Source organism: Fundulus heteroclitus, chromosome 19 (genome assembly GCF_011125445.2).
Source record: "Fundulus heteroclitus isolate FHET01 chromosome 19, MU-UCD_Fhet_4.1, whole genome shotgun sequence".
In the NCBI taxonomy this organism is placed as follows: Eukaryota; Metazoa; Chordata; class Actinopteri; order Cyprinodontiformes; family Fundulidae; genus Fundulus; species Fundulus heteroclitus.
Window position 1 is genome coordinate 10,083,072 of NC_046379.1, and position 25,636 is coordinate 10,108,707.

The 25,636-nt window shown below is 38.9% G+C and overlaps 1 protein-coding gene across 8 annotated transcripts; it reads left to right on the plus strand.

Annotated features, from left to right (window-relative positions):
- The first annotated feature begins 24 nt into the window (after positions 1 to 24).
- On the plus strand, positions 25 to 24,914 carry flvcr2a (FLVCR heme transporter 2a). Of its 8 annotated transcripts, none has more exons than XM_021310293.2 (12): positions 6,276 to 6,353; positions 10,394 to 11,067; positions 12,656 to 12,797; positions 13,326 to 13,466; positions 15,440 to 15,507; positions 15,683 to 15,786; positions 18,394 to 18,504; positions 19,492 to 19,597; positions 19,694 to 19,805; positions 21,358 to 21,422; positions 23,626 to 23,727; positions 23,925 to 24,914. In XM_021310293.2, exons 2-11 carry the CDS (start codon positions 10,441 to 10,443, stop codon positions 23,686 to 23,688), a joined length of 1,539 nt encoding a protein of 512 aa, XP_021165968.2. In that variant the 5' UTR covers positions 6,276 to 6,353; positions 10,394 to 10,440; the 3' UTR covers positions 23,689 to 23,727; positions 23,925 to 24,914. The 8 variants fall into 8 exon arrangements, with proteins under 8 accessions (XP_036006609.1, XP_021165974.2, XP_021165968.2 ...); XM_036150715.1 differs by lacking the exon at positions 6,276 to 6,353 and adding an exon at positions 10,241 to 10,257; XM_036150716.1 differs by lacking the exons at positions 6,276 to 6,353; positions 10,394 to 11,067 and adding an exon at positions 25 to 339.
- Positions 24,915 to 25,636: the final 722 nt, after the last annotated feature.

Genomic DNA, 25,636 nt, shown 5'->3' on the forward strand with positions numbered 1-25,636 from the left:
AGAAACAAACCAGTGATACTAATGGAAGATCTGACAGGTGAACTGAAGAAGTCAGTAGGCCATACTGGGAGGAGTGATTACTGGGATGAACAAGGTGACAAATAATTACCTGAGTGGCAACAGCTGTTAGAGGAGCAGCAAACTTAGGGGGGACTAATTCATCTGACGAGTAGCTATAAGGCAGAAACTAACATGGTAGACTTAATTTACAAAAACAACACACCGTGGTGCCACTGCAAGGCTCTCTGCTTCCTTATCTCGGCAGCTGGGAGGAGTAAAAGTCGGCTGAATGGATTTTCTCAGAAATCCTCAGCATTGATTCGGCTCCTGGACGGACAGGTCAGCCATGTGGAAACAACCGGACTCCTGATAAATTCCCCCATTTTCTTGAAACAGCTGCAGGACTTCCTGATTTTGGTTGGGACGTGTTTGGGTCAGGGTCACGTGCAGTTTCGAAAGTGATACCGGTTTCATTCATTGTGTTTTTAAAGTTCCTTCACATGCTCAGAGTGTCTTATTTGTAAGGGATTTTGGGTCAGAACATGAAGGGCGACCAGAACACCAAGGAGACTGGTCCAGAGTTGCGTAAAGATGGGAATATCCAGGCTGGCACAGCGAACGGTGACTGCGGCGCTGCGCTCCCGACGCGCCTTTACAGGAGGCGCTGGGTGATGTGCCTCCTGTTCAGCGCCTACTCCCTGAGCAACGCGTACCAATGGATCCAGTACGGAATCATCAGCAACATCGTCACGAGGTTCTACGACGTGGATGGGTTCGCCGTAGACTGGCTGTCCATGATCTACATGCTCGCCTACATCCCCTTCATATTCCCCGTCACCTGGCTGCTGGAAAAGCGGGGGCTGCGCTTCACCGCGCTGGTGGCGAACGCGCTCAACTGCGCAGGGACGTGGATAAAGGTGGCCAGCGCAAGACCAGACCTGTTCTGGGTGACCCTGCTCGGACAGTCCGCCTGTGCCTTAGCCCAGGTCTTTATCCTCGGGATTCCCTCAAACCTGGCCTCGGTGTGGTTCGGCTCTGACGAAGTTTCCACCGCCTGCTCCATTGGAGTTTTTGGGAATCAGGTGAGTTGATGGGAGAAAAGTAAAGGGTAATTCTGTCCAAACGGTTGGAAACAAACTGTAGTAAACCTTTGACTGATGCCGGTTCTCAGAGAAACTTATTTATTTCACTTATTTAGAGTTGTGGTCCACAAAGTTGGGGTTCAGGCCCAACCGGGTCTCAAAAAAAAAGTGAGGTCTTGAGATCTTCACAAACAATGATTATAATTGGGTTACCACAATCTATGGATTGTTTTTATTGCTGTAATTTTTGCTCATACCCTGGTACCGAGGTCAAAGGTAACGTTTGGTTTTATTTTGTTTATTTTGTGCTGAAGGAGGAACACAGATAATCACTACTAACAAATTTACTGTAATGCTTTCAAAATCTAATGTTTTCAATTCTAAATTTCGAAAGTACTGACCAAAAAACACTTTTAGGGCATACAGTTGTGCTAAAAGCTGTGGCTGTGAAGTTGCACCCACAATGCCTTGTTTCTGTAATGTAGAAAAAAAAGAGCCTGATAAATGATTTTTAAAGCACTTTGACACAACGTGATAAATCCTGGACAATTAAATGCGTGAAAACCCTTGAAATAATTGGCTGTTTTTGATTCAGTGTTTTTGGTTGGAGTCGCTGCATAGATTTGAAATATTTGCTATATCTCTGCTGTGATAATCTCTCAAAACGAGTAAATCCCTTTGTCCAGTCCTCTTCGGGTGAAACCGCAGGTTTTCTGAGATTTCAGTTCTGAACTCTGGTCCCTTCCAAAACTATGATTTTTATCTCTCCATTAAGCTTTTATCTGGCTTTGTATGCATGCTTGGATTCACTTTAATTTTTATGGGGGCGGGGCGTTGGGTGGTGCTCTTGAACATTTTTTAGCTTGAACTAACTGGTATTTCAAGCGGTTCTTAGTTTAATTCTCCTTTTAAAAAAAAGTCTACTTCCCTCTGAAGTAATTCCAAAGGATGATGCTGCCTTGTTATTTTTGCAATGGTCAGTCTTTTGTTCTTACCATGTGATTTCATCAGACCACAGCACATTGTCCCACAAGGTTTTGGGGAGATCTTAGCCAGGCCTTGATGATCCCTAAAAGGAAAAGGGTGTTCCTTTTTTTTAAATAAAACAGGGAAAAAGGTGCACTGATCTCCGGCAATATGCTTCAGTCAACCAGAGCTGCCCCAGGATGAAATGGCCCCGGCCCTCTAACAGATCCCAACACCAACCCCATGAACCCCCCACCCACCATAACCCCAAGCATTAGCCACCCCCAACAGAACAAAGATACAGGACATGCATAACTTTGTTTAAATTTTGGAGTGTACTCATTTTAAAGTCTCTCCCTGGAAAAATCTTGCATTAGGGACTGTTTGGTTTAGCCCTTCCCCACACTCCACAGAAACATTTGTGACTTCCTACTGGTTTGACACATAAGATTAAAGAGTAACAAAGAGGGACACGGGATGAAAATACTTTTAGATTTGGAAATTCATCAGAACAGAACCTCAATAATTTCAGTGTTTAGTGCTGATAATCCCACAGTCATCCTTTGTCTGCCCCTTATTTGGTAGAGTGTCTGCAACATCGGAGTCTGCAGATGGATTTAAAGGATTGTTGAGAGAAACAGTTTAACATAATGCTTAGATGATACCCAAAGGATTGCAAAATAAGCTATTTAGTGGATGTACGACAGAATTGCAGATGGGTCAGGTTTTCTATTAATATTTGCTTTTGTCGTTCCTTGTGTTAGCAAACATGCGAGGTGCGATTATGTGTCCAGGATGTTGAAACTGTATCCTGTTGCATTTTTCTAAGTCAGAATAAGTACACAATGCAACTTTATATTTCAGGGTGCAGTTTTAGCTGCTTTTGTGCGGTAATTCTGAGCATATCTTGCAAAGTTTATCTGCCTACTTCATACTGCTTGCTCATTCTGAATAACCTATTAAAGGTTTGTTGATTTTAATGTAGGTCAACTCTTATACCTTTACACTTCAGAATACTATCCTGCTAGTCTTTTGGTCTAACGATGGAGTATAGAAATATCCATGGTCCTTTTTATTCTATTTTGACCCTAGCTAAACTGTGGCTGTTGCTGAGTTAATCTAAAGCTGCTACATGAATTGGTTTGGAGAGTTTCTTGGTCACGTTGACAAGTGAAAATGTCTACAACTGGGTGTCTGTGGTAAAAAAAAAAATGTTTTTGCACCAAAAAAAGTTAAAACAAAGTCTTTAGGTTCGTTTAATTTTTTTTTTAAAGCCAACTCTCTGGTTTCTAATCAGCCTTGAGGTATGAGCAGACATTGGCCTAAAACCTGCTTCCAATTATACAAGAGTGGTTTGAAAACCTGTTTTTATGAAAAGCATTTCCTTGCTTAAATATTTTTTTTTGTCACGCTTGCTTTAAATCAAACTACTTTAGCCTTGCTAAATAATTTCATGGTTAAACACCTTGACTTGTGAAATAATTTCTTTCTCTCCAGATGGCTTTTAGGGTACTTGCATACATTGAGACATTGTAGCAATATATAATTGCTACATCTCTTCTATGACATGCAAAGAAACACATAAAAGTAAGCAAAGACTTAAGTTTTCAATTTTAGAAAATCCTTAAAATTGGACAATTATTTTTAAAATTAATTTTAGCCTCCAATTTGGCGCAATGCATTTTAATTCATTATGTTCTACCTCCAGTGTTCCCAGGGCATAATGGAAACCCCCTCTACTAATTTCCAGGTGTGTCTCTGGGGGCCTCTTTGTTAGTGTGATGTACTGAGAAAACCCTGAAACGAGGCAACCTGACTCCTTTCACCGTGGAGGAGCATTGGCTCTTCTGGGTTCCCTCCACACGATGGTGCTTATCTCTGAGGCGGGGGCCGAATGCCTTTTGGGATCTCAATGTTTTGTTCATGATGCTTATCTCCTGACCTCAAGTGAGGGTTGGGATGTTGCTGGACTGGCAAATCAAGACTGTTGCGTTTTGGCTCACACTACAGATAAACCCTCTCACTCCTCTTTAACTTTCAAAGATACTTTAACTCCTCTAGTTGTGGTGGAGAATGACCCCTGATAGACCTAGACTTCCCTCTCCCCAGCTACTTGGGCCACCTCCTCCGGGGGAATCCCAAGGCGTTCCCAGGCCAGCCGAGAGACATTATAAGGTCCGTTTACATTACACCTAAAAACCGAGCCATGCCGAGACCAGTCCGAGCTTGGATCAGTTACCCAAGACAAGCCGACCCGTTTACACACCAGGCTTATCTCGGTTCCTTGGTTGCTCCTCGCCTCCTAGTGGCGATCTGCGGTACTACCGCTCTCTGAGATTGAAGGCGGAAGCAGCAAAACAAAACAGCGGCGCCCGTAACATTCAGGAAGTTATGCTTGATATTGTGATATTTCGGTGTTTGTGGAGAGTCAGGGAAAGAAGACAACCATTGGTGACTTTACTTGAGAAAGTTGGCTTTTTGGGAAGTGGATGAGACAAACGGACGTCTAATAAGGATTTACAGACGGCGGAAACAATGGCAGACGCTGAGGTTCATTGCGCTGCTAAGCAGAATCATCTCTGGAAATCGTGTGGCACGGTAAGGAAGCTAGTATTATTATGAATGTCTGAAATTTGTCTGAATGGAGTGTGAATCGGGACGTGCAGCAGCCAGACCCGCCGGAAAACCCGCAGACAGTCAGCTGACTGTAGGCGTATGACGCGGTCTGCTCATGCGCTCTTTATCAGAAAACTGGGCCAGAAAAAAACAGTCCGAGACCTGCTCAGGAACTGGTCTGCATTTAGCGCGGTCAGGTTATGTCTAGCGCGGTCCGGTTCAGTCTGCTGACCGTTTACACACAAGAGTTATCTCGATTACCGAGCTCGGACTGGTCTCGGCTCGGTTAAAAAAAGTGTAGTGTAAACGGGCCTATAGTCCCTCCAGCGTGTCCTGGGTCTTCCTTGGGGTCTCCTCCCGGAGGGACGTGCCCAGAACACCTCACCAGGGAGGCGTCCAGGAGGCATCCAGACCAGATGCCCTGGCCACCTCAACTGGCTCTCATCTCGACGTGGAGGAGCAGCGGCTCTACTCTAAGTGCTTTCAGGCAGACCGAGTTTTTCCCCCTATCTCTAAGGGAGAGCCCAGACACGCCACGGAGAAAACTCACTCTGCCGCCTCTATCTTTGTTCGTCTGGTCTTGACCCAAATCTCATGACCATAGATGAGGGTGGGAACATAGACTGACTGGTAAATCGAGATATTTTCTCCTTTTGACTCTGCTCCTTCTTCACCACAACAGACCGATACAGCGGCTTCTTCACTCCATCGTTCCCTCATTCGTGAACAAGACCCAAACCATACTTCAAATCCTTCAATTGGGGCAGGACATCCACTCCAACCTGGAAAAAACACTTTTCTGGACAGCTTATAATGTTTATTTACTGTGGGTATATGCTATATGTATTTTATATTTGTCTGATCTTTTCTTGCTAGATGCTAAAGATTAAATTCTCTTATGCAAGTTTAATGGATAACAAAATGTCTTATTCTCCCCCAAAACAGTCCCCATGGACTGTTCCCCTCACACACATACACAATTTGTATACAATCTGTATAGATTCTGTAAATCTTATCTGCCATTATTTATCTTGTATTATAAACCCGCTAATACATATATAATCCTTTTCCTAACATTCCTGTATATTCTGTATAATCTGTGCATATAGCTCCCATATTTATATTTATACACAACATTTTATAGTCCCCTACTATTACTTTTTACTTATACATACACTTATAAATAATATTTATATCCTGTATAGCACTTCTGGATAGATGCAAACCACATTTCAATGCTTTGTACTTGTGACAGTGCAATGAGAATAAAGTTGAATTCTATTCTAAATGAAATGCTTAGGACCTCATAAAACTTTTGTCTTGCCCAGCTTCAGGTGTAGCCAAAAATTAAAAAAATCTTCCGACATCAAAAACACAAAGAATGATTAAAAATAGGGATAAAAGGCTTATTTAAAAAAAAAAAAAAAAAACATGATCCGTCCAGAGTAAAATATTATCTAAACATTAAACCAGATTTGTTTGCTAAATTATGTTTATTCCCCCCCCCCCCTTTCATTAAATATAATTCATACTGTGAATGTAATTTGGTAAGGCAATCCTGGACATGGTCTATTTTAGGAAGGCAGCTCTGCGAGGGGAAGGACGCGTCACTGTCGCCATCTTCTGCTTGTCCTGAGTATTTATGTAAACTGTGTCCTGTTGCTGTCTTTCACTGCTCTCTGACTACAGGTATGACGATATGAACTTCTATTTGACAACATGAACCATTTTGTATGCCAACATAATAACTCAAAATACCAGATATCCTGTTACTGCCTTTACAGCCCACTTTAGCAGCATAGACTTTCAATTGTTGTGGATATTTTTGCTCTGTGATCCTAGAAACGCTTCATAATCAGTTTTTTAACAGAAACTGACACAGTAGCAGTGTTCTGACATCTAGTTAAAGGCGCACAGCTTGTTAAAACGCCACCAGAGAAGAAACTTCTCCATGTGGTGGGTTTATTACTAGGTCGCATGTTGGCAGGATTTGGTGTGCGGTTCAGAGCTGCCGGTTTTATTTGGCTTCTGTTTTCTAGACATTTTCCAAAGAGATGTCTTTTTTACACACTGATTTGTGTATAGTGAGCAAAATAAATGCCAGTTTGTGGCTTTCTGCTGTAAATTTAAAGGGGGACTACCACAGTGGTTGCTTTAAAAACTCATCTTATGTAAAGCATTAGAGAAACCAGTTCTGACTTCTTTTTTTTTTTTTTATTGAGGCAGCTGTACAGCTATTTGTTTGTGCTGCAACAGCACAAAGGCAGCGAACTCTAAAGTTTGTAGGACTTCCAGTTGCTAATATCACCAACTAGCTGCCAGTTGGCCAAAATCTCCAGTCCAAGTTTTGAGGAACTAATTTTTCATACTTTTGAAAATAAATAACGGGTTATAATTCTGGTACACCCATTTGCGATATGCCCATGCAGGAGTTTTCTCCATTTTTACAGAACAAACACATAAAGGTCTCTTGGGTTATACTTTTAAATTAATAATTTACACAACCATTTATTATTTTGTCATAATTTAGGTGGATGTTTATTTCTTGTTTTTATCAAAATATAAGTATATTGCTGCTCCTCTCCCAGTTGCTTTTGTTCTGGAGAGATCTAGTGCATATGGAGGTCAGTAGGACGGTGTAAACTCAGTCAGGTTCAAGAAACCATTTTTAAGGTACAAACTCACACACGTTTACACCAACAGGCCATGCATTCTTGTCGTTTATGACAAAATGTTGCAGTTGAAATGAAAACTTGTTGGCCATGTGATTGGCAACAACATGAGATGTTTGAAAGTTATTTGTATAACGACAGGTTTGTAAAACTATAGCTTCGGGGCTAATCATGACTAAGGGTAATTTTTAGACTATTGAATTACTCAATGAAAGGGTCTTTTTAAGTGTAGAAAAAAATGTATAATTTTAAAAACTCCACAGATTACAACGTCCTTTGCAATTTAACTAGGAAAAAACCTTAAGAAGGAAAAAAATGTATTTGCATTCAGCTGGTTTGTATAAGTGTTCACATACTGTGAAAGCTCTTCTGATTTAATTTCAGCATTCAGTTTGTGGTAGGAGCCTGTTTGCATCCCACCTCTTGATTTGACAATTAAATTTTATTTGTATAGCGGCAATTCACAACACATCATCTCACTGATATAAATCAGAAAGACTCTTAGGCGCTCGGACTCCGGCAGAAGACGTGAAAGCTGCGAATATCTGAGCTTGGATTTTCATTTTAGGATAAGGATTAGTGAAGTCTTCCCCCAGGGTCTGGACACTGGTGGTGGAGGCCGTAGGGAAGAAGTAGTCAGGTGAAGCTTGAGTGTGAAGGAAGAGATGAGATGGAGGGGGTCGAAGCTCAGCTGAAGACCAGAATAATCAATGGTGGAGCGCCTTTATAAGCAGAGTCTTGTGGGATGGTAGGATGAGGACTTGACGCAGATTAGCTGGCGCATGGACACTTGAGGCAATCAGTGGATGCAGGTGCGTGTGGGGGGGGGCTTGAACTTTTGTATAAATTTTTGTATACATTTCACCCTCTTGCTCTACATTGCTCCTCCACTGTCAGGAATCTTGGAGTCTTATTAGGAGGCTCTTAAAATTTGAGAAACAAATGTCCTCAGTAATCAAGACCTGTTTTTATCAATTACATCAGATTGCCAAAACCGTCTATATTCCTCCTAAAGACTTCAAAACCTTTGGCCATGCCTTCATATCCTCCAGATTAGACTTTTTTTTTCATCTCCTTATACTTGATACAATACAATTACAATTATCTGTTTTACTTAATTCTCACAACCCAAAAAAAGAGCGCTGAGATCTTCCAGCCAGATGCTAACAATGCAGCCAATGGTCAAATTAAGGCGCAAAGGGGGTTGGGTTTTGCTGTGGCAGTCACCGGTCTCTGGAATAAATGACATTCAGTCTGCAGAGTCTGTACATTCTTTTAAATCCTTACTGAAAACAATTTTTTTTCACTTCTCCTGACAGACACCTTTTTGTATAATTAGATCCTTTATTAGTTTATAACGTCAGTCACTAGCAGCTTACACTAGCAGCAATCCTAAGCATGTGGTGATGGTGAACAGTTGATAGCATTGAGTTGTCAGATTTGCAGCAATCCCTGGTACTGAGAATCCAGGGTTATTTTGAAAGATGTTAAGCAGGACGAAGTTCTGATTATTAAAGTCTCTATATCAACAGAACAGTCAATTTCATCTTCATTTCACATCACATGGCACTTAAACGTTGGTACGCAATGTGTTTTTGTATTTTAAACCTGTTTGTTTTAAAATATTTTTTCTCTTATCAAAATTGGAGTCAGTAGGTTCTCAAAGACTAAAGAAAACTGGAAGTCCGTGTCAGCCAGAAAAAAAACCCTGATCTTTAAAACTTTGATTTACAATTTTTAAACTAATTGTGGAATCAGGGTATCTAACAGCCCTATTCTTCTTTTTTGACTTTGTTCATTCAAAGTTTTAAGACTAAACTTCTACTGAAGTTGCTAATAGCGTTTTTTACTTCCACATATGAGGCCTTTTTGGGAATTTGCTGTCGTTTTACTCAAACGTGTTGGCTGTTGTGATATTGTGCAGGAAGAACAGAAATTGCAATGCAACCAAACAAGAAAACCCCTTCTTATTGCAAACTCTATAGTGAATATGGCCTGCTCTAAATGCAGCACTTTGTTGGTTTTTAGCTTCTATGTTATTGACACAATAAATAAATGTTGCAGAGGCACAAAGAAACAACTGGATATTTGCATAAAACGGCTTTTTGCATAGTTTTTCCATATAATTATACTTGACGGAAGCTGTAGGAAATATTTTATGTCAAGTTAAAAACTACATCCTGTGACAAATGATTTACGGTGAGAACATATCTTTGAATTAAGGGTCTTTAATTCTTGGAAATGACTAAGGTTTCATTATTTTAAAAACACCCTCTTCATTTGTCATTTTAATGGAGCTGTATTGCTTATGTTGCCATGTGGATCTTTATCAGGAAAGATGAAACATTTCTTGGTTATTTGTGCAGATATTACTCTAAAAACTGAATAAAACCATGGCTTCCTACACTGATCTAGAAGGAATTTAAACACAAAGCTGACACTGAAATATTTTGTCATGTGAAATTCTTTTCTCTGCAGTGTGAGCCAACACTACAAACATATCTCTAACACTTTCTGACTGCTCTGTTTGATGCAATCAGCCTCCAAAACCAGCTCCTGGACCCAACCACTACTGTTCAAAATCAGATAGATGATGTAATGTGGTGAAGGTCTGTTTTTATTTCTAAATCATGCTTCATTATCAGTGTTTTTGTGCATGCATCAGTCTCAGTGGACTTTATCTTGTGTAGTCAGAATGACTGTCATGTGCCTTTAGCCATAAAATTTATATATTTGTTTTCCTGTAGTCAGCCTTCATGCAGTCATCAGATGTGTCAAAGCATGGCACAAGTAAAAATAAAAGAAAGCGTCAAAATAATAAACTGGGTTTTCACATCTGACACCTGCAGGGTCAGCCTGGTATAATTTTTCCTGGATCAGAGGCTTTCTGCTCTTTGCCAAAAAATCACCAGAAGTTGGTGGTAATCTCCATTTTACATTCAGCCACTGAGCTTGTTTATGATCTGCATGGAGGAAATTCTTGCTGAGTGGGAGGTGCAAGTCATTGAAGTAAGCAAAAACGAGGAGAAATGTTCCCTTTTTACTCCCGCTGTCCAGTGCTACAGAAGAACAAGAGGAAACAGGAGGAGTTCTGTTATATCAACATGAGTTCTCTGGATGAATCTGAAGAATGGATGGACAGCTTTGGGGACATCAGGGATGATGGCTCCTATCAAATGAAGGATACGACTGCTTGTTATGGAGGACACAAACGCCAGTTTCCTTTGGGCGACAGCATCGACACCCTGGAGCGTCCACTTCTAGACACAGCTCAGCTCTTCCCACTGATGGAGACAAAGTTGTACAAGCGGCGATGGGTGATGCTGCTCCTCTTCAGCATCCATTCCATGAGCAACGCCTTCATGTGGCTACAGTACAGCATCATCAGCAATATCTTCACGCGCTTCTACAACATTGACACCGTGGCCGTTGACTGGCTGTCCATGGTCTATTTCCTCACCTACGTCCTTCTCATCGTGCCGGTCAGTTGGGCGCTCGACAATCGGGGCATCAGGGATGTCGTTGTGGCGGGGTCCGCCTTCAACTGCATCGGGGCCTGGATAAAGACGGGCACGGCAGACCCCAGCATGTTCGCCGTGACGTTTGTTGGCCAGTTCGTGTGTTCTGTGGCCACGGCCCACATTCTAGGCATCCCGTCCAGACTTGCCTCCCTGTGGTTTGGGCAGCAGGAAGTGTCCACAGCGTGCTCCATTGGTGTTCTGGGAAATCAGGTGCGTCTTTATGTCCTTAGTCAAAGATCTTTAGGGTTGTGTATCAGAATCAGTTTAAGCCTCAAGTTGATTCATATAGCAACAAATTTGACTTTGGTTCCACTTTGCTCTCAATTTTATGTACAGTATACAAAAAAAGGTAAATGGAAATATTGTGAATATGAGCATACATTTTAAAATGATTGGTGCAAATATTCATGGTATTGATCATGGTACTCTGGCTGTCAATCTACTCAACTCTCATCGGTCAATCTCTCTATGGTGTCTGGTTTTGGCCAATACCGCTCTGTAGAGGCGACCTGAAGGCAAAAGTGTAACCAATTTGTTACCAGGGTCTGCAGAGATGTTGGCAACCATTTATTTCTGACACCAATCAATCACCTGTCTAAGGACTCAATATCTTGATTCAGACCCGTGACAATTGTTGTCTACGAACATTAGGAGTTTCGCAGACGTATGTGGTGAGGTGTAGTCATTTGTGTACTGAGAGAAGAGTGGAGAGAGTACATACACCTGGGGGATGCCGGTGCTGATATATGCAGGTCCTTTTTCCTACAATCACCATGTGTGTTTAGTAGAAAAAGGAACGTGCACATAAATCCCAGTCAGCTAATTTGTTCTTTAGAAACAGCAGCTTTTTATCGGCCACCTTATTGTTGAGAGTAAGGATATAAAAAGAGCAAAAAACATAAAGCTTTGTGGATTAGTTTTCCATTTTTGAGTAACCTTTAGAATTTGTGTTATGCAGTCAAAGGGATATTTTAATGTTGACATTTGAAAAAAAACATTCTTCAAACAGTCACATTCTTCAAATTTTCCCCTTGGAGTTCAAATATGATAGGCTTGCATGCACAACTTGGAGGCGATTGTACTTTTTATCAGCTGAAAACCCCACAGCAGGAAATGCAGTGTTCTGAAACTTCCAGAATCATCCCTGGTCAACCACACTTGACTCGTATGGCTGAATTACCTCCCTTCATACAGTCATACTATAGCGTCCTGCTAATGACAGTTATCTAATGCAGGCATTCCAAAAAAAGTAAAAAAAACAAAGCAACTGGACTTATTTTCCGTAGTTGAAGACGTTTCGCTTCCTCTCCAGGAAGCTTTCTCAATTCAAAAGGTCTGGAGTAATGTGGAGTACCAAGCTATATACCACTGCCCAAACAAAGGCCTTGTAATGGTTTAGATAACATGCAAATACAACCGAAACAGGTCCACCCCTTAGTAATGGGCGGTCGCTAAAGCCATTAACCGCCCATTACTAAGGGGTGGACCTGTTTCAACATTTTTGTTAATGTTTTTTTTTTTTTTTTTTACCATGGTTTAATTGCTTTGGCCTTCGTTCCTGAATCTCATACTCCAAATTTTCATACCAAGTTTTTAATTTAGTTTTGCAAATCCCACAGAAGATCAGGAAAATGTACACAATATAATCAGAGGCTTTTATTCTTGGAGGTAAAAATGCCCAAACGAAACAATGTCTAAATGTTACAAAAATTATTGGAGGGGAAGGAATCGTGACTGATTTGACCACAGCTTGAAGCTGTCGGTATAAATTGGATTCCTTTTCTTTTTTTTTCTGCAGTTGGGCATTGCCATTGGATTCCTGGTCCCACCCATTCTCGTCCCTAATGTGGGTGATGTTGATGAGCTGGCGCATCACATCAGGTTCATGTTCTACATCAGCGCGGGCGTGGCCTCCTTCGTCTTTATTCTTGTGGTCATCGGTATGTCTACTCCGCCACATGGGTACTAACTGGGTTCTGTGATGTGGCGACACTCCAGTCCGTTAAATTTGTTTCTTTAAGCGTGGACTTTTGTCAGCGGTTTCTTTTTAGGAACTGAATCACTGCTGTAAAAGTTCATAGCTGTCTATGATAAACTCACTGGGGTTAAGCCGATGGAGCTGCCCCAGTGTGTAAGGATGAAAATAAAATGAAATATTACAGAAACTTCACATCGATAAATTAGGGGTATTATACAATCCAAAGAAATCATGTTTAGCATAACAAGATCTCAAACGGTTGATCAGTCATTTGTATTATTTATCTGATTCATTTGATATGTACGGAAGAGGATTAGGGCCACTCAAAAACAAAAAAGTCTACTAAATTCTGACTTTTTTCTCAGAATTCTGAGATTAAAGTCAGGATTCTGAGAAAAAGTCAGAATTTAGTAGATTTTTTTTGTTTTTTGAGTGGCCCTAATCCTCTTCCGTAGATATGTCCTTCACACATTAAACTGTATTTGTGTAGTCTTTCAGGAGAGACCAGAGATCCCACCAACCCAGTCCCAGGCTCAGGCCAGGATCTCCCGCTCCAGTGATTACTCTTACATGTCTTCCATCTGGAGGCTACTGTGCAACAAGGCCTTCATGCTACTTGTGATCACCTACGGTTGGTCCATCTAGTTTCAGTTTATTTACACATCAGCTGCAAAAACTGTGAAAAAGTTGCCGAATTTTTTTTTTAAGTGTACGCTTCGGGAATGTTTTTCTTTTCTTTTGTGTCCTCTCTCACTGTTTTGTGTAAAGATAAACTTGGTGGTTTGTCCAGAGCTGTTTGCCACAGAGCCAGTTGTTTTAATGTGTTTGATTACTACTGGGCGAGTAGCTATTTTCTCATTTAGCCATTTCTTGACTTCAGAAGATCGACACAAATCTGCTCATCTTATTTGCTATGTTCTCCTTTATTTCTCATTTTGAATATTGTATATAATATAGTAAGAAATCAGGCATAATGCAATCATAAATTAAAAGCTAGTAGATGCTCAGCAATTTAAAGTATAGCTTTAGAAAAAATGCTTAAAAATAGTTGTTAAAGACGTGCCATTTACAAGCTCCCTAATGTTTTATTTGTCTCTCCCAGTGAATAAAATAAGCTGAATTTATTTTTACTTTAAGACTTTAGAAATAACTTTAAGGGTTTTTTTTTATCCTTAAATTTGGCCATTTTGTACCTCCATACAACTGTTGGAGAAATAGGATATCTGCTTTTTTCTTGTAATGTTGCAATTGTTTTGTCAAATTAAGTTTTTAATGAAGTTTTTTTTTTTAAACAAAAATACTTCAAATGTCATTATTAGCTGATGTTCAAAGTAGGAAATATCCTTTTTTGTCATACAGTTGTAATTCATTTAAAGATGCTTTAATAAACACTTTGGATAAAGCCATGCACAAAAGACAGCTATCTAAACTAAATGGCTTTCAACTAATATACATAATCCACTATAATTTAACTACATTTTTATCCAAAATGCATTTCATTCAATAATTCAAAATTAATTTCAGCATCCTCAAATAAGTCTAGACTTGTTACTGTCGCACTCGTTTTAATAGCATGCAGTCTGGTCCATAAATACCTAAACTATACCAATAGGAGAGAAGGCAGATAAAACATTTAAATGTGAAACCATAATATAGATAAGGTCTTAAATTATTGCAAAAAATGCAAAAACAAATCTAAAAAGTAAAAAAGGGGATTTATATACAAACCAGTCTGCCCTCATTCTGAAAAAGTAGCAGGAATATCACTGCAGCTTATCTATGTAGTTATTTTAGTGAGCACTACAATACTGTTAGAGCGACATATTGATATTGTGAAAAGTTAAAAATTATATTTCTTGGAAGGTTTGAATGTGCAAAAATCTTCATTAACAGATATTGGTCTTTCAAAGAAGGTTTTGATAGTATTACTGTGTGCATCTTGCAACTTCTGCAGGCTAGATTTTTGGAAGGGTGATTTCAGAATGCTTAGCTTTTGCATATTAGTTTTTGTCCAGGTAAAGAATTTGCAACACTGTCTAAATATCATTGCAACTCTCATTGAATAAACATAATTAAACAAACAAGGCATTTCACATGAATACTGACTAGGTAAATGTTGAAATATTGCTTTTAGTTGTATTGCGCATCAATTTGCAGTCTGTAAGCCAGACTGAAAACAGCCTGGTCACCTGCATGGACAATATAATCGGTGTATAAATGACATTACCGAAAAGGTAAGTTTTACATGCTTCTCTTGTCATTGCTGTCATCCTGCGCTACCGTTGATCACCTGTTCAGAGTACAGTATTTCTGCTATATTCAGGTGAAAGGCTGAATATAGCAGCTTTTTCACCTGAAGGCTGCTATACGCTCAGCCTTCAGGTGACTTTCAGAACAGTGAAGCTTGAATCTAGAGTTAATTTCATGCATTACACTTTTGGGACTCGAATGTCACATTTCATAGTGTAAACCTGCAGTTTCTCGAAGGATTTCAGGCTGTATGGGAGATTTTACATAAAGCTGTGGCCCTCCTTTTCATTTTAAATTAATGCTTATAGTCATGTTTTGATCCCAATTGTAATAACGCTTTCTGTTTTCCTGCAGGGTTGAATGTCGGCTGCTTCTATGCCATTTCCACGCTTTTGAACCGAATGATCATCGAACACTACCCTGTAAGTCTCTGTGTGCAATTTTTTTTACCGCTGAACTTTAAAGCTTCAGGACTGTTGACCCTCACAAAGATAACAGGAGTCTGGGATTTGTGGTTGTTACGGGTCCGGATGAAATGATGGCCGTGTTTGTCACAGGTGTCCCATAAACCGGTGATGTTTATGGTTTTGGACTCAGGGTGAAGAGGTGAACGCTGGGCGGATCGGTTTGACCATCATCATTGCCGGAATGGCAGGATCTCTCATATGTGGGCTTTGGCTTGACAAGACCAAAACATACAGGTAAGGTCTTCTTGTAAAAGTGCCTTTTGAAAGCTGATGTTTATAAAAATAACTCTGAGCCACACTATTAGACATCAGTGAGTAACCAAATGCTATTCAAGCACCGACAATAACTGGTGTTGGAGATTTATCTGCCAAAAACCAAGTGCCTACATTTAATTTCATGGTTGTCAATTAGCAAGACATGAAGTTCACTCTGACTTATAACTGTTTTTTAGTTGCCAGTGTCAAAAATAATCACACAGTCCAAATAATCACATAGTTAGAGAATCAAATTATGGAGTTGAATTAAAGAAAAATATCTATCCATTAGTGAAGCTAGAGTTATAGGCCAATTATTAATTTTAAAGCTGTCCAGTAGACAGTCATTGACAGAACAAGGGTAAGGTATGAAGAGTTGATGTCGACAAAGCTTGTTCAGGGTGTTGTAAGCAAAGATATGCTGGAAAGTTAAGTGGAAGGTTAAAAGTGTGTTAGTAAAAAGGTGGCAAGATAACTGCATCCTTTGTGTTTTTTGAATACCCTCTTTAACGACCGTGGGATCACTATGCTTGACTGCTCTGCAAAACCCCTCAGAAGATTTGGAAGATTGTCAAATGGAAGATGGAACAACAGAGTCTAATATAGACGAGCTGAGCTGAAGGTCACGAGAAACGCTTCTTTAAAACCTCAACAGGCTGGTCATCGCCATGCCATGCAGCAATTAGGCAGTAATTTATACAAAAGGAGCCTCAAATAAATATTAGTGCATTTATTACACAGTATGTGAAAATGCCTTATATTAAAAAAAATAGTTTTTTGTAATATTCTATTGCTTCTGATTAGCTGAATGTTTTTTTTTATTTACTGTACGCCACAATTATCCCAGTTAACAGAAATAAAGAATTCAAAACGCATTACTCAGTAATGTAATTTGAGGTGCGCCTGCAACCTCCAAAAACAATTGATTGCTCAAGTCATGTCAATGAGATCCACAGGGCAACACTGCGAAGACTGTTATCACATTATTAAGTAAAAAAAGAAAACAATCCATGGTTGTTTAGTGAAGAGAACGTTCTTTGAGTTCATGTTTGCAGAAAGGTTTAAAGAAGCATGAAAACCTTTGTTCATAGGAAGGGTACACTCTCAGGCCACATGAAACCGAATTAAAAATTAAAAAAAGCGTATGTATTATAATTTTGACAAGAATTAGGAATGTTTTTCTAAAAGTAACCGTCTCCATGTAGTTTTACTCGTTAGTTGTGGCACATAGTTTACTGTGGCAGGTTGAAATCCCCAGCCTCAGATTCCTTCCATGCCAGTGAGATGCTTGGCTGTCAAAGCAGTTTGGCTCAGGTTTAAACTGTGGACCCTGGCTGTCGCAGACATTCAGTGGACTCTGCTATGCTAACAAAATGTTTGGCAGCATAATTTACGCATGACTGTGCAAGAGACTGCATTCTCAAAGTAAACCTGCTTTTGCAGGACGCGGTCCGTACTTTTTTTTTAAGATGATGGATCAATTTGGTTTGACTGTGAGCTGAATTTGGCAAAGTAATTTTCAAGTTAATTATGACTGTAGTTTTATATCAAGATAATTCTTTAGTTATACCATATTAACCTTGTTTTGCCTGCTTATGTTTGTCTTGTTAAATCTTTCAACTTATTACAATTAAATGCAGTTTTTAGATGCTTTATCTAATTTTTTTCATGCGTATTTTAGATATTTTTGCTTTGGGATTTGTCTAGTTCTAGCATTTTAACATGATTATTTCCTCTATTCTTCAAACAATTTCATTAATGCATCTCTCTCTTTTTCATTACTTCTAATGCTCTAAACATTTATTTTCTTTTTTTCAGTAATTCAATTCAACAAGTTAAACTTATAAAGTCATTGCACACACTTGTATACTTCTGGTGTTTTTTTTCTTCTCTTTACATGATTAGTGGAATGAAATGGGTGAAAAGAAAAAAGTGCACAAGCAACAGTGACAACCTTGAGATAATTGACATAATACTCATCCAAACTTTTGGGAGCGATTCACAAGGCCTATTTTTTGTTTTGGAAGTTTGTAGAAACTGAACAGATGTAACATAACATAAAAACATAATTGAAAAATATTTTCCTTACTAAAAAGGCATAAGATGTTCCACATTTAAAAATTTATTTATTTTTTTTTTACTTTCGCGTGCTAGAATTTCTCAAAACCTATTTTCGACAACTAAAATATGTTATGAATCGTTATTTCTCTGAAATTGCTTCTAAGTTCAATGACTGGGTATGTTATGGTCTGCTTTTCTGTAAGTCCTTGAATGTTTTTGGAACAATCATATAAACTAATAAATTAAAAGTAAAAGGAATCTTTTTAAATAAAAAGACATGATTTGTGATGGACCCAACATTGTTTCCATTTTTGCAACATTTTAACTGGTCTCTATTTCTGTTTGTGTCAACCTGCATTAACCACATTTGCTGTAGAGCTAATGTTTTGAACTGCTTTTGAATTGTGGTCAGGGGCTGCACAAAATCATTCACTTAGTTTTGACTTCTCACCCCATGCCTGCATGTCAATGTTGGGTGTATTTGTCACAACGCTTTTTAAAACTGCTTTCCTCTTTTCCCTGCAGACAAACCACGCTGGTGGTGTATATCCTCTCGTTGGTTGGGATGCTGGTTTACACCTTCACCCTGAACCTGGGGCACCTCTGGGCGGTGTTCATCACCGCTGGATCGCTAGGGTAGGTACCCTTGTGAGATAAACTGAAGCGTGCCTTTATTGTGACATGCATGATCAGTCAGTAGGAGGTTCTCTTTAAAGGTGCATTCAGAGGTGGGTAGAGTAGCACTTCTTTAATATATTTTTACTCAAGTCAGAGTTGAGTGTTTTTATCGTAACATCCAATTTAATAAGAAAAACGACTGCTTATTTTAACTTTTTATTAGTTAGAAATACCTGAATTTGCACAGAACATCTTATATTTGTGTGATTACATCAACAAAAACTTTTTGTTGGAAAACTATTTCCAGTGATGCTACATACCACTTGCTGTATATTCACTTGACCTCCAAGTTGTACAACGGGACAATGAAGCTTCTTGCACAAACTAGAATTCCTTATGGAGTCAGAAAGGGGTAAAAAGTATTGTACACTGCCTGGTCAAAAAAAAAAAGTCGTCACCAAAAAAAAGTCACACTAACATTTCGTTGGAGCGCCTTTAGCTTTAATTACGGCACGCATTTGCTGTCACATTGTTTTGATAAGCTTCTGCAATATCACATGGTTTATTTCCATCCAGTTTTGCATTAATTTTTAATCAAGATATTCCACTGATGATGGTAGAGTCTGCCCGCTGCGCAAAGCCTTCTCCAGCACATCCCAAATATTCTCAATGGGGTTAAATTCTGGACCCTGTGGTGTGAAAATGATTTCTGATGCTCTCTGAACCACTTTTTCACAATTCAAGCCCAATGAATCCTGGCATTGTCATCTTGGAATATGCATGTATCATCAGGGAAGAAAAAATCTGTTGATGGAATAATTGTTTCCATAGCAATTTTAGTCCTTTTTTATATTATTACAGATTGGTGCATTATATTGGCTGGTGTCCTACTTTTCTACCAGTGAAGCAGTTTCAAAGTTAATTACACAATTCAGGCTGTTGCAAAGCAGACTCTCTTTATTTGGCTTTTAATTGGAGCTTATGTTTCTGTTTTGTATTCTGCAGCTTCTTTATGACGGGATATCTTCCTCTTGGCTTTGAGTTTGCAGTGGAGCTCACCTTCCCAGAGTCTGAGGGAACCTCATCTGGTCTGCTCAACTGTTCAGCTCAGGTCAGCTATTGTTGCCACTCATTAACTGCAGCGCTGCATGCTGAACACATATTTGCTTTTTGGTCGTAAATACTTTTCACGCTAATCTTGTTGCAGATCTTCGGAATCATTTTCACCATTGGACAAGGGAAGCTCATCGATAAATGGGGAACTTTAGCCGGAAATGTCTTCCTGTGTGTTTTTCTGCTAATAGGGACAATAATGACAGGTGAGACATCAACACGTCACACTGAGGTTTCATGAAAGACCAACAAAAAGTAGCACATAATGAAGTGAAAATTTATTTTAAATGAATATAAATATTATCTTTTTTGTGGTCATCTGTATTCTGAACAACAATTTCTCAATTGATTTTAGCATTTACTTTGACTGGGCCTTTCTGACACAGTTAAATGCTTTGATCTGAATCGTTCCATGGTTTCTGACCAATTATGGCACTAAAAGGTGAAACCCAGCCTCAAGTCTTTTTCTACCTCCAACAGGATTTCTTTCAGATTGCCCTCTATTTACCTCATTCCTTCAACCCCGACCAGCTTCGCTTCTGTGTTTCTTGGTCCTTGTGTGTCTCTTTCAGGCATTCAGTGGCTCCTAACGGGTTTAAGTAAAAATACCTACAAATTTTATACACACAACAAAATGACACCAGTTGTGCAACTTATGAGGGCACATGATGTGCATTAATTGGTTAATTTCATTATTTCGTGATATAGAAAAAGATTGTGGTTCATCTACTTTAAACATATTTATTTTTGTCATGAAAGTTTTATATTTTTCTTTTGCCCTGAAACTGGAAATTAAATTGTTTTTTTTATTTTCACCAAAGAAGGTTTTTATATATTTCCAGTTTAATAAGCCACATTATGTTTATTCTATGGGTGAGGTAGGTTTTGCTGCCCTAGACAGTTTTTTAACTTGGGAGGCTCTTGGATTGTAAAATTTGCTTACGATCTTGTAAGCTTTTCATATTGTTTCTAACATAACCCTGCTTTAAAACTCAACTTTACCAATAACCTGCAGTGTTCCTTAGTTTTGATGTTTTTCTTTCACTAATGTTCTCTAACAAACCTCTGAGGCTTATACCAAACAGCTTTACTTATATTAGGGCTTATTTATCAATGGGTAACTTCTGAATGCAATTGATGCCAGTTTGATTGGTTTGTTTTAGGGGTATCCTAATAAAGGGAGGTGAAAACATTAAGATTACACACTACTTTTTAAAACATTTCCCTAGTAATTATGCTGTCTTGTGTGGTTCTGCTGCATAAAATCCGAATAAGTTTGCAGTTTAACATGAAAAAATGTGAAAACGTTAAAGGGTATGAAGAATTTTGCAAGTCAGTTTTTCACCTGCTTGAGTAAAAGCTGTACCTTTCTTGGATTACTGCTGCCCCCTACTGGTCTGATTTGTGAACTTTTGTTTATATAGATTCCCATTTGAATAGTTTACTCGTAAAATAATTTTGGTAAAATCGCTTTCACCATTTTGAGTGAAAATCACAGCCATGATTTTCTGAAAGTTGACCTAAATTCAGTGGTTGGATTACATTCTTGCACGGTTAATAGGTTTGTGCATATTTCTTTGCAGACTAGAAAGCAGCTGCTGAACTCAAAAGCCATCTTATGTGCCACATTTGTTTACATTGTAAAATAAGAAAATTAACATTCCCCCTTTTATTTTTAATTTTTTTAATTTTTAATTTTTTTACTATCTTCTTTAAACATTTAGTCCTACTGTAAAATGCTTCTCCTGTTTCTCACAGGATTCATCAAATCTGACCTCCGGCGGCAGAAAGCCAACCAGCAGGCGGAGGTGCAGCCAGTGAGTGTAAGTATACCTGTGTGAGGTGCATAAGGTCTGAAATGGGAATCTTTCACATTCCTGTGAAATGGACCGGGTCAGATCCCTGTCTGGCTCCGCTCTCTGCTGCAGTTTCTGTTGGCTGCTTGCTTGCAGTTGCTCTCAGTGCAACATCCTGCTGTTTTTTTTTTGTGGGAGGTTTCTCAGCTGCATGGAAGAAACTTTTGTGTTGGTCTCTCTCTGAGCTTTTAAAACATTGGCAAACCTCCAATCCCTGCATTGAGTGGCATCTTTGATTCCAATCAAAGTCAGTTTTTTTTTTGTGTCTAACATAGCATTTCAGTTGTTTGAGAAATTAGTTTAAAGCATTTAATTTCTTTGTGGGGGGGGGGGGGGCTGTTATGGTTTACAAAATAGGCAGCTGACGTCCTGCAAAAGGAGTTTAATCAGTCAGCTTATCCAGTAGACACCTTTTTATGGCTTGGAGAGCTGTATACTTGATGGAAAGTTGAGTGAAAGGAAAAGCTGAGGATAGAAAAGAAGCATAAGCAACAGGTAAAGCTGCAGGTTTCAGATGATTGTGATGCAAAGTCTGACTAAGAGGAGATATACGGGTCATGGACTGGAGCTGGAGCTATAGCTGTCACGTTCTTGTTCAGTCAGTCCTGAAGAACAAGAGAAAGCAGAAGCGTCTTACCTTGGCTGTGGAGAAAAAGGGCTGGACTTTTTCTCCAATAGTCCAAATTCCTCTTTTTTTTTTTCTTTTTTTTTCCACATGAAATTACATTTTGCATTTATTTAAAAATCAATCTCCCAGAGTCTGGATGGAGCAGAGAGGGCATATAATACAAACTAGTGGCGGTACAGCAGTGTCCACTGTAATTTGTGGAAACCATGTCTTCCCTCAGCTTACCAGCTTTATGGATGTAGGAACTATTTCTCTATTTTTGTTATGTTTTTAGAATTTAGATTATTCAGTTAATTTTTATGTATTTGCTTATTTGTTGTATTTTTTTGTTTTGTTTAAATTTGATTTTTTAGAATACAATTATTTGTTAGTAATGAGAGAGAAAGAGAGAGAGAGAGAGAGAGAGAGAGAGTCACCTCATCAAGGGAGTATTTGAGCTACATTCACTTTTAGTTTGTTCACCTTTAAGTCTTGAGTTTTTTTTGGTTTGCATGGAAAAGTAGTCACTACAATGGAGATGCAGATTTTTATTTTCCCATGGGACTACCCATGCTTCTAAAAGTACCAATACAGCAGATCCATATGCTGATCTCCACCATCCCAGACTGCACTGATGCAGTAATTAAAAAGTAATCGTGTATGAACGTACTTTTTAATAGACGACACGTCTGTAAAATGACCTTCTGTGTCTTATGCTACCAGCGGAGGTTGTTGATGACTGTGTGCTGAACAGGTTATCGTTTTGGCCATGATGTTTTAGGTTTTTTTTTCTCCTAAATTATTAGGTTTTTTTTTTCAATAATGTAATTTTCTAATTTCTGAGTAACTGAATTTTGAGTTTTCCTTTAGCTGTAAGCCACAATGGAAAAACGCCTAAAAATAAATCTGTGTATTGAATCTGTATAATTGGTTTAACTTTTTAAAATTGAGATTACCAAAACTTTTCAATGATCCTCTGGTTCATTGAAAAGTACCTGTTCAGTGCAGTATGAGGTAAATGTAGTGACGTAAAAAACAAAAACTGGAATAAAACACCGTTTGTCCTGAAACAAAATGTAGGGGGATCCAGCTGCTTGATTTTTATTTATGTATTTATTTATTTATTTATTATTTTTTCTGAAAAACATTTAAGTTGTTGAAAATCTAGCCTCTATTCACCGTTCTCTGCGGCTTGCACTCAGCCTTTGAAAGAAGCATGGCTCCTTTTTTTTTTTTTGCTTTCTTTTCATCCCTTTTTTTGCTGTAATTTTAACGATGAAAATGCAGCTATGATGACACCAGTGCAGCTGCACACCTGTTAAATTTAAGACCAGGTTCTTTTGCAGATATGGCTCACAAAAAATAAAATAAAACTGAAAACTAATCTAGAAATATAAGTTTATCATGCTGCACTTTCCTCATCAAAGCCTGCACACATCTTAGTGGTCCTGGGTGGGTGTGCAGGTGTCTCTGGGGCGGGTGGTGGAGGTGATGTGAAGGAAAAAGGGGACCCTCGGGGGGGGGGGGATCTCTCAGATCTTTGATACTGGAGCTTTATTCCAGCATACAGAGTCCATGACAGTCCAGAACTACGGTGCCACAACGTGCAGCAGCAGTCATGAATAAACCTCACGGCTTCACAAAAACCTAAACACGTCTGACAAGGTAGGGAATCATAATGGTAATGATGTAAAAAAACAAAAAAAAAACAATAAACTTCCAGGATACAAACCAATGACAAACGACCATCGTTTAATTGAGATATTTTCCTAAATTGATGCAAATCTCCAGTTATGAAGAGAGTTTGTGCTCTGTCCTCTAAGCTGCATTAGCGCTTACTGTTTGTCGATTGTTTGTTCCAGAAGATGGCCGCTGACGTTCAGGCAGATATCCCGAAGGAGAGGAAGTTATGAGGGAAAATTTCTCCTCCGCAAACCATGAAGCGATGAAACTGTTATGGGACACGTCAACATTTGCACATGTAGAAAACGACAAGGAGAGCTGCTGCTGTGACCAGTGAGTACACGGAGACGCTGTTACCATGCTGGGGACCCCATCCTCGATTCTTCAGAGCATCAAAGCTGCTGCACCTTTTGAGCTACACTGACGAGCCACAGAGAAATCCCATTAGGATTTCAATTGCAGTTTCCTAAATTAACCGTTGCAGACACTTTGAAGGTTCTTTCAGAAAAGACATTATTTACAGTAGAGACATTTCATCTTTGAATTTTGCAACAAAGTCTTTATTTTTCTGACTCCACTCTGTTAAGTTGTCCAACGGATCCCTTTCGTAACAGATTTTTGCGGCCTTTATACCTTTCTAATGGTGTAAATTTAAAGAGTAATAGTCAATTAGTTTGGTCTGATGTTGCACTTGCACTGCGTGCATATGAAGGTATTTATTTGGGAGTTCTGTGTTTTGTAAGCTGGAATCTCAAAGGTAGACCCTTACACTGAGTCATGGTTACGCATTACCTCTCTGCCATCAAAGGATCACCTGGTTGGTATTCTGCCGATTTATAAGTAATGATTGGCGTCATGCATCGCCGTTGACAAGCAGAGGTCAATCTTGTCCTCGTTTTACAAGATGATATATATGAAGTTTAAAGATCTAAATCAACTTTTTAGAGTATCAGGAAAATAAAGAATGTCTACACAGAACGAGGGGGCTGGAAAATAAAAATTTGCCGTTCTGCACACAAATGTTTTCACTGTATTCTTTTTCCAGAATAGAATGTATCTGTGGCTTTAAGGTTGTACGAGTAGAGTCTGCACCATTTTTCAGTGCACGGTTTATACATCCAGAGTTCACCATCAACCTGTGGATTATTATATCTTTTTTTTTTTTTTTTAACAGTCGAGCTATAATAATGAAATACCAGACTGTATGAAAGAGCCTGACTGGGTATCATTTGCCCCGTCCAAAGATGGACGGGGTAAATGATAAGGGAAGTGATTGATGGATGGTCTTAAAGAGGACTTTGTGAACAGTTCAATAAACTGACTGGACCAATGGATAGCCTGGTGCATAAAAGGATTAATGGACCCATGGATGGAATGACGCATGGCTGAGCGGACCGATGAATTGACAGACGAATGAATGTGTGCAAAGCTATGGATGGAGAGATGAATGGGTTAAATATTTGAAAACTGGCAAATGGAGAGATGGATGGTGTAATAGACGCTGGCCAAATGGAAATGGAGAAATTTATTCAACTGTTTGTTCCTCATACCTTGTACTTGAAACTGAAATTGTTAAATACATAACTGAATTATGTAGGAACATTACAAGGTTTCTACGTGTAGTCACTGTTCTGTGACCTTGAGGTCCTGATGGGACCATTCAGAAGCAATTTAAAAATATGTACTGTAACACTGGCAAACATTTACTGTAAGTGTTTAGTTTGTACATTGCACACTTTCGTTGTTGATAATAAATATTTCTGGGACACTGTAACAATGAATGCTTTTTTTATTTGCTTTCACCTGATGGTTTAATTACTGAAAGGCTCTTGATTACAAAATATACAAGTTGCAGCACATAATTTATAATGAAAATAACAGGGATTTGGGA